This window comes from Lynx canadensis, chromosome D3, assembly GCF_007474595.2.
Source record: "Lynx canadensis isolate LIC74 chromosome D3, mLynCan4.pri.v2, whole genome shotgun sequence".
In the NCBI taxonomy this organism is placed as follows: domain Eukaryota; kingdom Metazoa; phylum Chordata; class Mammalia; order Carnivora; family Felidae; genus Lynx; species Lynx canadensis.
Genome location: NC_044314.2, coordinates 48157977 through 48173492, shown reverse-complemented (window position 1 = coordinate 48173492; position 15516 = coordinate 48157977). Strand labels below are relative to the sequence as shown.

The window sequence follows — 15516 nt, the reverse complement described above, 5'->3', positions numbered from 1 at the left end:
ACACCTGCTGTCCCAGGGGAATTCTGAACCTAGCATCCCCTCCTACCATTGAGTATCCTGATTTGGAGGATGAGAGCCCTTTGAGAGAGAAAGAGCACAAACAGAGGAGGGGCAGAGAGAGAGAGGAGGACACAGAATCTGAAGCAGGCTCCAGGCTCTGAGCTGTCAGCACAGAGCCTGATGTGGGGCTCGAACCCACGAGATGTGAAATCATGACCTGAGCTGAGGTCGGCTGCTTAACTGACTGAGTCACCCAGGCTGCCTGAAAGCAATTTTTTTTTTTTTGAGGAACAAATTTTTAAGCCCAAACATAGTAGCACTGAATTGAGGTTTAGTCAGTTTAGAATCTGTAATTATTAGATACAGGATGAGCAGAAATTGTAGTTGCCTTTTTAGTGACCAAAAAACAAAACAAAACAAAACCTTGAAACAATTTTGTGGCATAAGTCAAATTTTAGGGGGGAAAGCTTGAAAAAAAAACCCAAAATCTATTTTCAATTTTACATTAAAAAGCCAATAAATGTTAGAGAAACCAAGCTCATCCTTGCTTAGACTGAGACATAGCTATTGCGAGCACAAAATACCATTTCAGTTCATTTAATATACAAATCAGAACGTCTGACCAGTCTGGTTTCAGTTGTTATTATTTTCAGTATGGCAAGCAGTATTGCCTTTCTCTAAATTAGGCTCCACATGCTACTTTGCAGTAAGTTTGAAGGGCTTCCTTCTAGTTTGTGCAACTTAATGTTTTACTTTACTATCTCCTTAATCTTTCCCTGTCTTTTTTTAAAAACAATTTTTCTAGGAATTCCCATATTCCCTATTTCTACCCCAAGTCCGGAAGATTCAGTAGCTGGAGATATGAAAGGCAAGTACCTTCTCTTTTGCTTTAACTTCAATGGAAATGTTATGCTCCAAATTATTTTTCTACTTCCTGTGCCCACTAACTACTGTGCCCAAGCTCTAATGGTCCTTACGGGAGCATGGTGGGTGCCTTGTGGGGCTGTCCTATTTCAGTTCCTCACCACCCATCATTCTCTGTTTTAGTCTGTCTTTTGCGTGATGCTACCTGATTAAGGAAACTAAACAGAGCTTGAAATGTAGATCACTTGCTTGCCCAAAACTTCCGGTGGCGGTCCATTGCCTACTGTCTTAGTTGGGTTCCACGTGCAGAGACGCCGAGAAAAGATTGAAGCACAAGCAAATGATTCGGGATATGATCCCAGGAGACATCAGTAAGAGGGTGAGTCAGGGAGTGAAGGGAGCCGTTAGCAAGCAAGGTCCGCCGGTACCACCTGGAGCTCCATTCCCCTGGTCGACTCTAGGCGGCAGCACAGAACTTGTTCAGCATTATCCCAGCTGAAGGGATACCTTCAGTGACTTGCCATCAATGGAAGGTTGCTTTGGGGGCATCGACTCTGGTACTTCCGGCTTGGTATGCTGGAAGGCCAAGGGGCTCCTTCGGCCAGAGGGGGTACCCCTGGGCAGAGAGTGGCAGAGGTGTGCAGGAAGCAGCCTTTGGGGTGGAGAGGTGAGTGCCGAGAGGGTGTGGGTGCTGCACCTACATAATCACTCATTCCGCAAGTATTTTATGATCACCTATTATGTGTTCAGCACATTGCGTGTGCTGGAAACTTATCAGTGAAGAGAATAGAGAAAGATTCCCAGCTCTCCTATAGCTTATATTCCAGTGGAGGGACTCCTACAATAACAAAAATAATATATGAGCCACTAAATAAATAAAATCTCTCTGTGTTAGAGTATCATATGCAAGGTTGTGTGCTGCACAAAGGTGCTATTTTTAAGGCGGGGGGGGGGGCTTTCACATGGTAGGCATAAACTAACCCATATGAGGAATATTCTAGGTCTTGAGGTTTGATTCTGGAGCTGTGGGCAGTTTCCTATGTAAACCCATAATGGCACACGCGGGGGCATACACACTCAGAAAGGCACACCACATGTTCACGGCCCGTGACTGTGCCCCTTCTGGATCATGTTCCCATCATCCACTGAGTTTGCTTCTCACCCCCCAGGGTGCCAGTAGCAGCCTGATGGTCACATGCTCATCTCACTGGGGTGGAGGTAATGCCAGGTGGATGTGAGCACATGTGCCTCTCCTTCCGCTGGGTCCAGGGTGCGGGTGGGCAGAGAAGGGGCACTTGTGACCAGACAAGAAGATGGTCTCTGGAAAGCTCTCTCTGGCAGATTTCCATTTCTGCAACACTATAGCGGATCAAGGGATGTGCTGGAGGTAGCCTTGGCCATGAGTGCTGTGCAGAACGTAAGTCTGGAGAGAAGTGAGGGAATGTGAAGTTTGCAGATTTAAATAGGGTTGTCGAGGAGGGACCTTATTGAAGAGATAAGCAAGGACCTTAGGGGGTGAGTGGTGAGCTCTGCAGGTACCTGGGGACAAGCATGCAGACCCAGGAAAGAGCCAATGCAAAGTCCTTGGAGCAGGAACATGGGGGGAGGGGGTGTTCATGGAACCAAAGGGAGAGCAGGGTGTGAAAGCGGAATGAGCACAGCAAGAGAGGTAAGGAAGGGAAGTGTTGGGGGCCGGATGGCAGGCCCTTATCACCCACTGCAAAGACTTTACCTTCTATTCTCAGAGAGGAGCCATGGAAAGTTTGCATAGACAAATGGCATTGTATAAGGAACTCCATGGTGACTGGTGTTGAAAACCAGTTGTAGGAGGAGAAAAGAGGAAGCAGGGAGATGTCCTGGAAGGCTACTGTGATCATCTATGAGGGAGAGACAGTGGTGGCTCAGAACGAGGACGTGTCAGTGGTGGTGACAGGAAGTGGACAGAATGTGGCTATAATCTGAAGATAGAGACACCAGGACTCCCCAGGGGATTGCTGGCTTAGAGGTGGGATATGAGAGAAAGCGAGGCCGCTGGGGCGATTCCAAGGCTTCTGGATGGGGCAAACAGGAGGAAGAGGTGCCATTTGTTGAAGGCGGGAAAGGCTGCAGAAGACAAGGTGAAGTGCAAGGCTGGGGGGGGGGGGAGGTGGATGCAGTGGTGGGAACTTAGGGACGCTATGTTCTGGCCGTTTCTTCTTTTTCCTCTATGGAGTAAGAATCAAGGTCAGGGGCAGAAGGTGAGGTTGGGGAGGAAGCTTTGGGGTTGAAGAGATGGAAGGTATGTTAAGAGTCATCTCAGAATGTGGGGGAGAGAGTGGGCGTGGGGAATGTCCTAGGACTTGGGGGCAGCACAGGGGGCTGACCTGAGGCCAGGTAATGTGATCCTGTTTACCTTCCTGTTTTCCTTCCTCCTCCTGCCCTACACGTACCCAGCTCCTCTGAGCAAACCACTGGGCTCTGCATTGTTATGAGGGGTATTGTCCAAAGCCTTCACCAGACACTTGGTCGCTTGAGGACAGCAACTATGGTTCTAACTCCCACAGTATCTACCCTGCCCACAGCGGGCGGTATCCTGTCCACAGTGGCTGTCTGCAAACGTTTCCTTAATGTCTGTTCATTGACTAGAATGGAACTCTGCTTCTGAGCCTTGATTACACCACACATCTTGGGTTTTCTTCCACAAAAATGTTTTAGATCTCCCATTTACCATCTGTTTCCAGTAATTCCTTTGTTAGTCAATTTCTTTTTCTCCCCCACTAGACTGCTGGTAACTTCAGGAAAAGAAATTTAATTGAATTTGAAGGACTGTTCAGACATCTGTTAGAAAATATGAGGGAAGCCTTAGAATACAGCCTCAAGGAAAAGAAGGTTCAGTGAATGCAGTGAGATCTATCTGGGAATTTGAATACACAGATATTACTTCAATTTGGTCTTTGATTATTGCATTTTATTTTATTTTTTTTAATGTTTATTTATTTATTTTTGAGAGAGAGAGAGAGAAAGAGAGGGGGATGCTGGGGAGGGGCAGGGAGAGAGGGAGACACAGAATCTGAAGCAGGCTCCAGGCTCTGAGTTGTCAGCACAGAGCCCAATGCGGGGCTTGAACTCATAGACTGCGAGATCATGACCTCAGCTAAAGTTGGATGCTTAACTGCACCACCCAGGTGCCCCTTTGATTATTGCATTTTAAAAACACCCAGTTGAGGGCTCATTCAGTTAAACGTCTGACTCTTAGTTTCGGCTCAGGTCATGATCTCTTCATTCATGAGATGGAGCCCATGTCGGGCTCTTTGCTGACAGTGCAGAGCCTGCTTGGAATTCTCTCTCAAACGGAGGGAAGGGAGGAAGGAAGGGAGGGAGGGAGGAAGGAAGAAAGAAGGGAAGAAACATTGAATAAGAATGAAAATAAAAACACCCACTTTGGGGCCTGACTCAGCAGTGAACATTAGAAGCTCAAACATGTCAGCTGCCAGGAGATGCAGAACACTGGATAATATCGAGCACCCCAGCACCCCGGAGAGTGTGAATTCACGAAGGTCCATTGACGTTTTCATGTTTTCTAGTACAGTGGTTCTGAAACAGGGCTGTGGTTTAGAATCCCTTGCTTTTACAAAGTGGAAATTCCTCTGTAGCACTCCAGATCTTAATCTGCCTTTTCCAGGATGAAGTCCAGGCTTATCTTTTGAAGAGGTTTTCCAGATGATTCTGACGTATGTCTCTTGTTAAGAACCACCACTTTACTAAAAATCCCGCTTAATGGTTGGCAAACTTGCCTGCAAAGGGTCAGATGGTAAATGGTTTCAGATTTGTAGGTGAAGCTGCAAAAAGTCAACTTTATTGTTGTACCGGGGAAGTAACCATAGTCAACATGTAAATGTGAGATCTTGGCTGTGTCCCAGTAAAACTTTTATTTACTAAAACAGGGATGGGTTTGGTTCTCGGGCCATAGATTACAGGTCGTGGCATTATATCAGAATTCTGGGTTTAGGATTCCACTGCCAGGTAATTGTATTTTCCCGGGAGATTCCAAAGTGCAGCAAAGATTGAGAACCATTTTTCTAGGAAATCCATACGCTCAGTTCCAGACACAATGACTTGAAGCCAAAGGACAGAACAGTTTTGCAGATCAGAATGTTTGCAGGGTTGTTTTTTTTTTTTTTTCCATTATATTTCATGACCTTGGATATTATCAGGGTTTTCTGGGGCCAAGTGATCATTTATATCCACTCAAGATTTATTTCTAGGAAATCAGTGTATCTTCGACACATCTTCAAGGGCTCCATTTGAAAACGACAGCATATGCGAAACATACACTCTAGAGGGACACTAGCCTGCAGGCACGCGTACGCTTTTACGCCTCCAAGTTCAAAGAGCAGGGACCAGCGGAAAAACAGCTGCAGGAAGACTCCAGGTGCTTACTTTACTTTACCTAGGAGATTGAGGCAAGCTGGGGATGGTTATGGAAAGCTGTCCATGTGGCCTGAAGACATGAGTGCCCAGCCGGTTTCTTGACAAATATCATAGAAAGGGTTTGATTCTTGCAGTCACTTTATAATTAGCAAGATGCCTTTGCCAGAGCTTTGAGGTCAGTGTGGCTGGGGCTGGAGGACGCGCTAATGGTGGGAGCTCGCGTCGGGGCAGCAGCCGCTGGGGCATGCTTTCCTGGCCGTCCTTCCCCGGCCCGGGCATTTCATCCTCTTGGCGGGGTGGGGAGTCACTGTTGTCATGGAGACCCGTCAGCTAAGGCTTCAGGATGGACAAACAAATTCTGATATCTCAGTTTGGAGGCTCTGTATGGATGCCAGTAAAATAGAATTCAAGGAATCGTGTTTACTAAAAAGAACTGAAGGTGTTCGAGAGACTATTTAGTGTATTCTTCATTCAGAATGAATGTACCCGCCCTGTACTAGGCACTGCCCAGGCAGCTGACTTCCCTGGCAGCTCCCAGTCCTGTGAAAACACAGGCAGGTGAACAGTTACAGCAGCAGGAGTTAACACTATGGCTGGGTGAGAACACAAAGCTATGGAAGCATGCAGGATGGGGGGCATCCTTACGGAATGAAGAGAGGGAAGCAGGCAGGAAGGAGGAGGGTAGAGGCTGTGGGAGGTCTCCCCAGAGCAGGAGAAGGAGCGGGGTCTTGGAGCATGAAGGAGTTAGCCAGGCAGAGGGACAGCTGAGAGAAGCCATGGGGATACGAGCAGGGATGGCTGGTAGGTTCCTGGGGCCGGATCAGGGGAAGGGGGAAGAAGTTCGGGAGGAGGAGAGGATTAGGGAAAGACCAGGATGGGCAGCCAGGCTCAGATGTGCAGGTTGAAGGGGGGAAGGGGAGCCATATCCATGGAGGATATCGAAGATTTGTATATTTATGGTGGCCATTGTACAGCAAGGGTCAGAAAAGCATCTTGACAAGGGACATTTTTTCTAGTTTGTGCAAAGGTGCTGCTTAGGGTGCTGGCAGCCTGGCAGATTTTGAAGGGGTTACTGTGTCACACACGTCAAAGACTTTGGGTTGTGTCCTGAAGGTGTTGTGTCACCCTTGGGGAATTTAAACTGGAAAATGATACGAGGTGAGAAGGTTGGCGTTTTAGAAAGATCCCTCTTGATACCAGCTTGGAGAATGGATTGGAAGGGAGCAAGATGGGAAGCAGACAGCCTGGTTAGGAGGCTCTATAAATAATCTAGGCAAACAAGGGTGAAGCCCTGGATGAAGACTCTGGAACTCTGGAAGCAGAGGAAGATTCCAGGGACTTTCCTGAGGTACAATCATTACGACCCAATGGGGAGGTGTGGGGAGGTGAGGGTCAGGCAGACGTGAGGGGGCCCTCATGGTTTCTGACTCTGTGTGGGACTGTTTGCTAGGTAAGGAAGAGGAAATGTTGAAAAGTGATTTTCAGAAACAGTTTTTTTTTTTTTTTATTTTTCTAAATGTTTATTTATTTATTTTTAAAAAACAATTTTTTTTAACGTTTATTTATTTTTGAGACAGAGACAGAGCATGAACGGGGAAGGGTCAGAGAGAGGGAGACACAGAATCTGAAACAGGCTCCAGGCTCTGAGGTGTCAGCACAGAGCCCGATGCGCGGCTCGAACTCATGGACCGAGAGATCATGACCTGAGCCGAAGTCGGTCGCTTAACCGACAGAGCCACCCAGGCGCCCCAAAATGTTTATTTATTTTTGAGAGAGACAGAGAGAGTGTGAGCAGGGGAGGGGCATTGAGAAAGGGAGACAGAATCCAGAGCAGGCTCCAGGCTCTGAGCTGTCAGCACAGAGCCTGACTTGGGGCTTGAACTCACAGACTGCGAGATCATGACCTGAGCCGAAGTTGGACGCTTAACCAACTGAGCCACCCAGGCACCCCCAGAAACAGTTTAAAAAATGCATAGGTACCAGATGCTTTCTTTCTGTTCACAGATGGTTATAAATAAGGATTCTTTGGGCCTCGATGCCAGTGGTAAAGTCCAGTTTCTTACTGAATTTCAGTGCTTGGTTTCAATGCCAAGACCGTAACCGACAGTAAAGCTTTCCCTTCCCTGCGGACTCACATGCTGGTCTCAGGGTTCCTGGAGGGTGAGAATGGAAACCGCAAAACCTGTCGTGACCTGGGCTCAGAAATCACATCAGAGCACTTTCACTTCCTTCTATGGGTCAAAGCACAAGTCATGAGGCTATTCAGTGATTTCAGTAATTAAAGTGTTGTGAAAGAACCAACAGCAATGGGAGAGAAGAGCCGGGGGGGGGGAAGGGGAGGGCTTGTGCGGGTTGGTTGGGGGAGACCCTCCTAGGAGAGGACGAGAAAGAACCGGAAAGGGGCATTACAGGCAGAGGGAACAGCCAGAGCAAAGGCCCTGAGGTGGGAGAGCACATGTTTGAGGGATTGGAAGCACCCTGACTGCTGGGGAGGCCTTGGTCCTGGAGGATTAAGTGAGATCACCCACCTGTAGCCCCCAGAACCATGGCTGGCACATAGTAGGGCTGGATTTATGTTCATTTCTTTTCTTCTAAAAAATGGAAGGTAGAAATATGTTTGATTCAAGATTGTCATTAGGTAGGAGTCTATTAACTTGAAGTTTTACTGTACAAGGCTAAGATTTGGGAAAAAACAAAGTATTTCCACAGGAGTAGGTAGGTTTTTTGTTTTGTTTTGTTTTGTTTTAGAGAGGGAGAGAGAGTGCAAGCAGGGGAGAGGGGTTGAGGGAGAGAGAGAGAATCCCAAGCAGGCTCCATGCTTAGCACAGAGCCTGATGCAGGGTTTGATCTCATGACCCTGGGATCATGACCCGAGTGGAAATCAAGAGTCGGACACTCAACTGACCGAGCCACCCAGGGATAGATGTTAAAAGAGTTAGCTGCTTTGCAAACGAGTGCCCACCCTACATATTTCTTAATGGCATCTCTGATCTTTTCTTAATATTTGTTGTTTTTCCCTTGAATATGTAGTGTTCTAGGTCAAGAATGTCTATAAGCCACAGATAAGTCACAGTCTAAGTTTCCGTGACAGAAACCTGAGGGAAGGCAGAAACTGCAAAAGGAACAGAGGCTGGAGGCCCCTCTGAGAGTCTCTTCTCCTTGCAGGGTGTGACTGTAACTTGGAAGGAGTTCTCCCTGAAATATGCGATGCCTACGGAAGGTGCCTCTGCCGCCCTGGGGTTGAGGGCCCTCGGTGTGATGCCTGCCGCCTGGGTTTCTACTCCTTCCCTATTTGCCAAGGTAAGTGTGCAGCACATAGCCCGGTGATCATTAGGCCCTCCAGAGGAAATGCAGAGGCCCTGGCTGCCACAGCTGTGTGGCCTGCAGGTTAATAAGTGAGTCCCCTGGCTTATATATTTGTGTTACATGTGACTGTCTCCTTACCTGGGCCACGTCACCTCCCTTCTTTTGTCTTCCGCACCCTACCCCTCCTCCTCCCTGGTGGTGAGCACACGGGCTCTGGAGCCAGCTGCCTGGGTGCGGATCCTGGCTCTGGAAAGAGCTGGTATCTGCTCAGTGTTTGGGAACCTGCCGGCCAGACAAGGAGAGGAGGTGGATCTTCTGGGGAGGGGGACCAGCAAGCACGAAACCACAAACGTCTTCCCGCTCCCCAACTTGTTCTGTGTCCTCGTGCCTCGTCCTACCTAGTAAGAGTCGCTGAAGGGGATGGAGAGTGGGAAGAGGAGGTGTCTGATCCAGGCCCTAGAGCAAAATAGGAAGGCAGTAAATGTTGGGTGAATGAGCAAATGGATGCAAGAACTTGCTGGAGAGCTCCCCTGTCTGCCCTCCACTGCCTGCCGGTGTTCTTCCCCAGTAGAACAGGGAAGGGGAAGGGAGAGAAGAGAGGATAGGATTATCAGTTGGGGCTCAAGGCAGGAACTACACCACTCCAGGTATTATAAACAGACAGGGACTTGCTCCGGGTACTTAGGTGCTCAGCTGAGTCGTTAAGGGCTGAGCAGCAGGCTCCAGGCGGGGCTTCCAAGGAGACTCTCCATAGAAAGGCAGAGTGTTAAGCCCAGATTGCGGTAGCGCAGCTAGAGCGTAGAAGGACTGCAGTCCCACCACCTCCACAGCCATCTCTTGGTCCCCAGGAAGCCACGTGGGACTCAGCTACAGAAATGCTCAGTAGGTGCCAGAAGGCAGCCTTCTCCTTACTTCCCACCCTTCCAACCTTATTGGAGTACTTCTTTGCAAAACCAAGTTGACCTCCAGATGTCCGGAACCCAGCTCCAGGAGAATCTGGGAAGTGCTGTTTTTAGCTTGCCAGCCCCTGAGCACGGTGGGAGGCCAGAACCAGTACTGAGCCCTCTCACCTGCCAGGTCAGCCACACTGGGAAACCGTGGAGGCCGGTGCAAGCAGGACCGAGTGTCCCCGCGCTGGAGGCTAACGTGGTGAAGCACCACAAGGTTCACACTAGGTGTCACTTGGGGCAAGTTGCCTAGCCCCTGCATTTCTCAATTGCCTCATAGTAATGCAGGTTACAGATGCACTGACTGTAAAGTTCTTCAAGCCTGGGAAGCCCTCACTTGTAGGGAAAAGAAAACGCTTCCTTTTCCTCCCGGCCCCCCGCCGGCATGCCCTGTTCCCAGAACTCTATCCTTTGCCCCTGCCTCTCAGCTTTTGCCACCTTGGAGCCACAGAAGCTGCCCCTCAGCTAGAGAAATTCAGTGTTAGCAGTGGGGATGCCCAGTGTGTTTCTCATGGAACTATCCGTAGGGGCCATGCTCCTGTTGGAATTGTGTGAACCACAGTAGATGTAGATTCCTCTCAACTGGCTCCATGGTCTGGCATGGGAACCTCATTCTTGCTCATAATATTGTTCCTGGGGAAAGATATCCCAAACCATGAAGTTTTGCACACAAGTTAGGGATGATTACATTTCTGTTTTAAGCCAGAGACCCTGAGTCTGTCATGGACAGAGTGAGGAATCAGTGGGAAGGAGAGGGAGTAGAGACCTTACATTTCAGGTGTCCACGAGGGCCCAAGTCCAGAGGAGCTCATGGTAGGAGAAAGCCTTTTCAGCAAAAGCAGGAAGAGGAGGGTTAGGACAGGCAGATAGTTTATCTCCTTCCCCTCCTATAACAGGAAAGCATTTTCTAGCTGCCCTTTGTTTTGTTGACACTCCCCCAGTTATACCTTAAATATAAATTGAGGGCAAGGAGTGGACAGAATGTCTCATGTTAATTTCCTAATAATCTGTTGACATTCGTGTTAGTTCTGCATCAGCTGCCATTCTTGTGGTTGAAAGTATCTCAAAGCTTTTCTTTCTTCCTCCTCTTTACCAGCCACAACTCCAGACTCATTCTGCTAGAATGAATTACTAATCCAACCTAGTCATTCCCTTGGGCAAAGCTATCAGGTGGTGCCTTTGTGTATATAGATATAAAGGTAGAGAGTAATACAATATTTTAAGAATGCACTTTTCCACGTTTCTTCACCACTGGAACGAATTCATCTTGAGGTGGGTAGAAAATGCAAAGGTGTATGCAGGACAAAGTGGAGGGAGGTGGGACTTCCAGAATGACAGAGTAGAGAGTTAGTGGACCTCTCTCCAACAAAACAGACTTTAACTGGTAAAGAATTTTTAATAATCATTTAAATTCTCTGGAAATTGTCCTAAGAGCTAACAAAGAAACATTTATTTAAGAAAATCTAAATATTCGGGTGCCTGGGTGGCTCAGTCATTTAAGCATCCAACTTTGCTTCAGGTCATGATCTCACGGTTCATGAGTTCAAGCTGCGCATCGGGCTCTCTGCTGTCAGCACAGATCCCGCTTTGGGTCCTCTGTACTCCTCTCTCTTGGCCCCTCTCCTGCTTGTGTTCACTCTCTCTCAAAAATAAATAAACATTGAAAAAAAGAAAATCTAAATATCAGTAAGAACGAGTCTGTGACATTTGAGCTCCATTATCCCCTCCACCTCAACTGATAGTGCAGAACCTGCTTAGGATTCTCTTTCTCCCTCTCTCTCTGCCACTTCCCCACTCACACACACACTCTCTCTCTGTCTCTCTCTCCCCAAAATAAATAAACATTAAAAAAATGAAACTGCTTTTGAATGGCTCAAATGGTTGATTTAGCTGACCAAAATAGTTGTTATAAATATGTGCAAAGAGCTAAAGGAGACAATGCTTAATGAATTAAAGGAGGGTGTAATGATAAAGTCTTATCAAATGGAGAATATCAATGAAGAGAGAGAAATTCTTTAAAATAACCAAATGGAAATTCTGAAGTTGAAAAGTGTAATTGAAATGAAAAATTCCCCAGGGATTCAGTCATAGATTTGAGCCAGCAAAAGAGTCAGCAAACTTGATGGTAGATCAATAGAGATGATTCAGTCTGGAAAACAGGAAAAGAAGGAAGATAAATGTACAGAGCCTCAGAGAAATGTGGGATACCAAAGTGCACTGACATACACAGAAGGGGAGTACCAGACAGAGAGGAGAGAGGAGGGGCCAGAAAAAATAGTCAAAGAAATAATGGCAGAAAAACTCCTTGTATCTAATGAAAAACAATCTACACATCTAAGAAGTTTAATGAACTTCAAGCGGGATAAATCAAAGAGATCCATACTCAGGCAATGCATAGTTTAAGTGTTGAGAAACAAAGAAAAAATCTTGTAAGGGCAAAAGAACAATAACTCAGCCTATGCAAGGGAACCCATTAGAATGTTAACTGACTTCTCATCTGAAACAACAGAGGCTAGAAGGTAGTGGGACCACACATTCTAAGAACTGACAGGGAAAAATTGTCAACCAAGGGTTTTATATCCATCAAAATTATCTTTCAAAATTAAATAAAAATAAAAATATTCCCAGATTAACAAAAACAGAGAATTCGAGGCCAGCATACCTGCCTTACAAGAAATACAAAAGGAGGTTCTTCAAGGCTGAAAGCAGGTGACACGAGACAGTAGTTGGAATCCATGTGCAAAATACAGAGTGTTGGGGAAGGCAATCATGTAGGTGTTTTGGTCCGCTTGGGCTTCCATACCAGGATAGTACAGACTGTGTGGTTCAGACAACAGACATTTATTTTCTCACAGTTCTGGAGTCTAGCATTCTAAGATCAAGTGCTAGAAAATTGATTTCTGGTGAGTACTCTCTTTCTGGCTTGCAGACAGCTGCGTTTTCCTTGCAACCTCACATGGCCTTTCCTCTGTGTGTGGGCAGAAAGAATGAAAGAGAGAGAGAGAGAGAGAGATCTCTGGTATCTCTTCCTTTTCTTATAAGGACAGCAGTCCTATAGGATTAGAGCCCCACCCTTATGACCTCATTTAAGCTTAATTACCCTCTTAAAGGTCCTATATCCAAATACAATCACATCAGGGGTTAGAGCTTCAATGTATGAATTTGGGGGAACATAATTTATTCCCTAACAGTAAGTATTACAAAAGATAGTATAATTGCATATTTTTATCCTTTCTTGTCTTGACTGATTTTAAAAGAAATTGCACATGACTGTATATACACACACATATGTGTGTATATTGGGTGGGCCCATAACATACATAGAATATATGTACATACAGGTGTGTGTAAGCCTATAACATACAGAAATGTGATATGTTTAATAATAGTAGCACAAAGGAGATAGGACAAAGATAAGAATTAGAATAAGGAAATGACATCAAATCTATGGAAAGAAATGAAGAGAACCAGCAAAGATAAGGATACTCTCTACATATGTATGTTCTCTCTTCTGTTGGCTTCTTTAGAAGATACAGATTATATAAATAATTTTAACAACGTATTGTTGGGTTTTGACATATATAGACATAATATGTATGGCAGTAATACCACAGAAACAAAGAACGGAGTTACATAGGAGTAACTGGACCAGTTCACTGGAACTAAGTGAATATCAATCTGAAGGAGATTCTGATGAGATGTATTTTGTAAATTCTAGGGCAACCACTAAGACAATAACAAAAAATAATTATTCAGGTCATTAAAGGAAGTCAAATGCTATACTAGAAAATATCCATTTACTACAAAACAAGACAATAAAGGGTGAATAGAGAAACAAAAAGATGTGAGACATAAAGAATACAAAATGCAAAATGGCAGAGGTAAATCCAACCATATCAACAACAACATTAAATGTGAGTGGATTCTATACCATGCTGTATGCAAATTTTTACCCCCAATGGATCAAATGCCTAAATGTAAGAGCTAACAAAGCCTGTAAACCTCCTAGAAGAAAACATAGATGTAAATGTTTGTAACCTTAGGTTAGGCAATAGTTTCTTAGATTTGACACCAAAAGCACAGGCAACAAAAGGAAAAATAGATATTGGACTTTTAAAATAACTTGTTTCAAAGGACACCATCAAGAAAGTGAAAACACAACCCATAGAAGGAAAGTATTTGCAACTCATGTACCTGATAAGGCACAGATATACAGTATCAAGAAAGAACTCTTACAACACTATAATTAAAAGACAACCTAATGAAAAAATGGACAAAGGATTTGAATAGTTTTCCAAAGAAGATATACAGTGGACTAATAATCACATGAAAAAGTGTGCTGTATTGTTAGTTACTAGGTAAATGCAGATTAAAAGCACAATGAAATATCATTTCCTGGCCACTATAAAGGCACGCAGTAACAAATGTTGGGAAGGATGTGGAGAGATTTGAGCCCTCATACATTGCTAGTAGGAATGCACAATGATAAGACCATTTGGAAACAGTTTTGCTATTCCTCAAAAAGTTAAACCTAGAGTTCCCATGTGATCCAGGAAAGCCTACTCCTAGGTATATATATCCAAGGGAAGTGAAAACACAAAATCACATGGTAGCTTGTATGTGAATGTCCATGGCAGCATTAGCCAAAGTAGCCAAGAAGTGGAAGCAACCTAAATGTTCAAGAGCTGATGAATAGATAAATAAAATGTACCATGTCCATATTATGGAATATTATTGGGAATAAAAGAATGAAGTATGGACACCTGCCACAACTTGCATGGACCTTGAAAACGTGATGCTGAGTGAAAGAAGCTAGTCACAAAAGACCACATACCATATGATTCCATTTATGTGGAATGTTGAGAACAGGCAAATTCATAGAGACAGAAAGTAGACGAGTGGTTGCTTAGGGCTGGAATGGAGGTGGAGGGGGGAGGTGGAGATGGGACAATGGGGGTTGCCTGCTAATGAGTATGGGGTTTCTTTTAGGGGGAACAAAAATTATTTTAAAGTTAGATTGTGCTGACGGTCGCACAACCTTGTGAACATATTAAAAACATTAAATTGTATATTTAAATGGACAAATTACATTGTATATGAATTATATCTCAATAAATCCAACACATTAAAATGGGGTATTTCCTCTCCGGTCACCCATCAGCCTTATCCCTCTGTACATTTGCACCCATCTCTCCTGGTAGCTTATTTACAACAGTGATGAAACAACATGCATTAGAATTTTGGAGTTAAAGAAATTGAAATTACTTATTTTACGTCAACTGATCTGAGATCCAGGAGAATAAGTGAGAGCGAGGTAGTCGCAGGGTGATTGATGAATAACACCATGTTTCTTGACTCCCAACCTGGCGTACTTAAGGAATTATATTCTCTGCCTTAACACCTGCAGTGCCTAGAGGTCCCAGGATCTCAAAAAGTATGAGGACAAGGCTTCCAAGACTGCAGTTTTTACACTGTAGGTCACACATTAGTGTATGGAGAAGTCATGTGAGTAGGGGCCAGCATTAAAGTGAAACAATAGACTAGAAATTATTAGAATGCATTATAAGCAGTCATGGAAAGAAATGTTTTGCAAAGTTATTGTTCATTGTTAGCTTATATTTTAATAAATATCTGTTTCTATATCTTTATCATCTGTCAATCTGTGTGTATATTGGGTTACAGTGTAAAATTATTTCTTAATGTGGATGTGGCTACAAAAAAGTGAAAAGCTACTGTGTTAAGTAATCCTGGAGGATTTGTTTATGATTCTGAGCAGATGGTCACTTTTCTTTCATTCTGCTCTTTGCTTCTGGGGCTTTAGACTCTCAGATAGTTACTGCCTGAAATTGGAGCATTTGGGTGAATTTAGGATCCCTCTTTCACCTGGAAACCGTTGCTAGGTAAATTGTATCAATCTTCTGATAAATCCATTTCATCTGTGCTGTATACATTGCGTAATTCCTTCCTAGACCTGTCCAAGGGACAGGAA

General features: G+C 44.9%; 1 protein-coding gene across 1 annotated transcript in view; it reads left to right on the top strand.

The window, feature by feature from the left end:
- Positions 1-15516, top strand: part of LAMA3 (laminin subunit alpha 3) — a 220555-nt gene that overhangs the window by 27688 nt on the left and 177351 nt on the right. Inside the window, exons 9-10 of the mRNA XM_030335815.1 lie at positions 2134-2281; positions 8440-8574. Of these exons, the coding sequence (XP_030191675.1) occupies positions 2134-2281; positions 8440-8574 (283 nt within the window). The remainder of the gene's footprint in view (positions 1-2133; positions 2282-8439; positions 8575-15516) is intronic.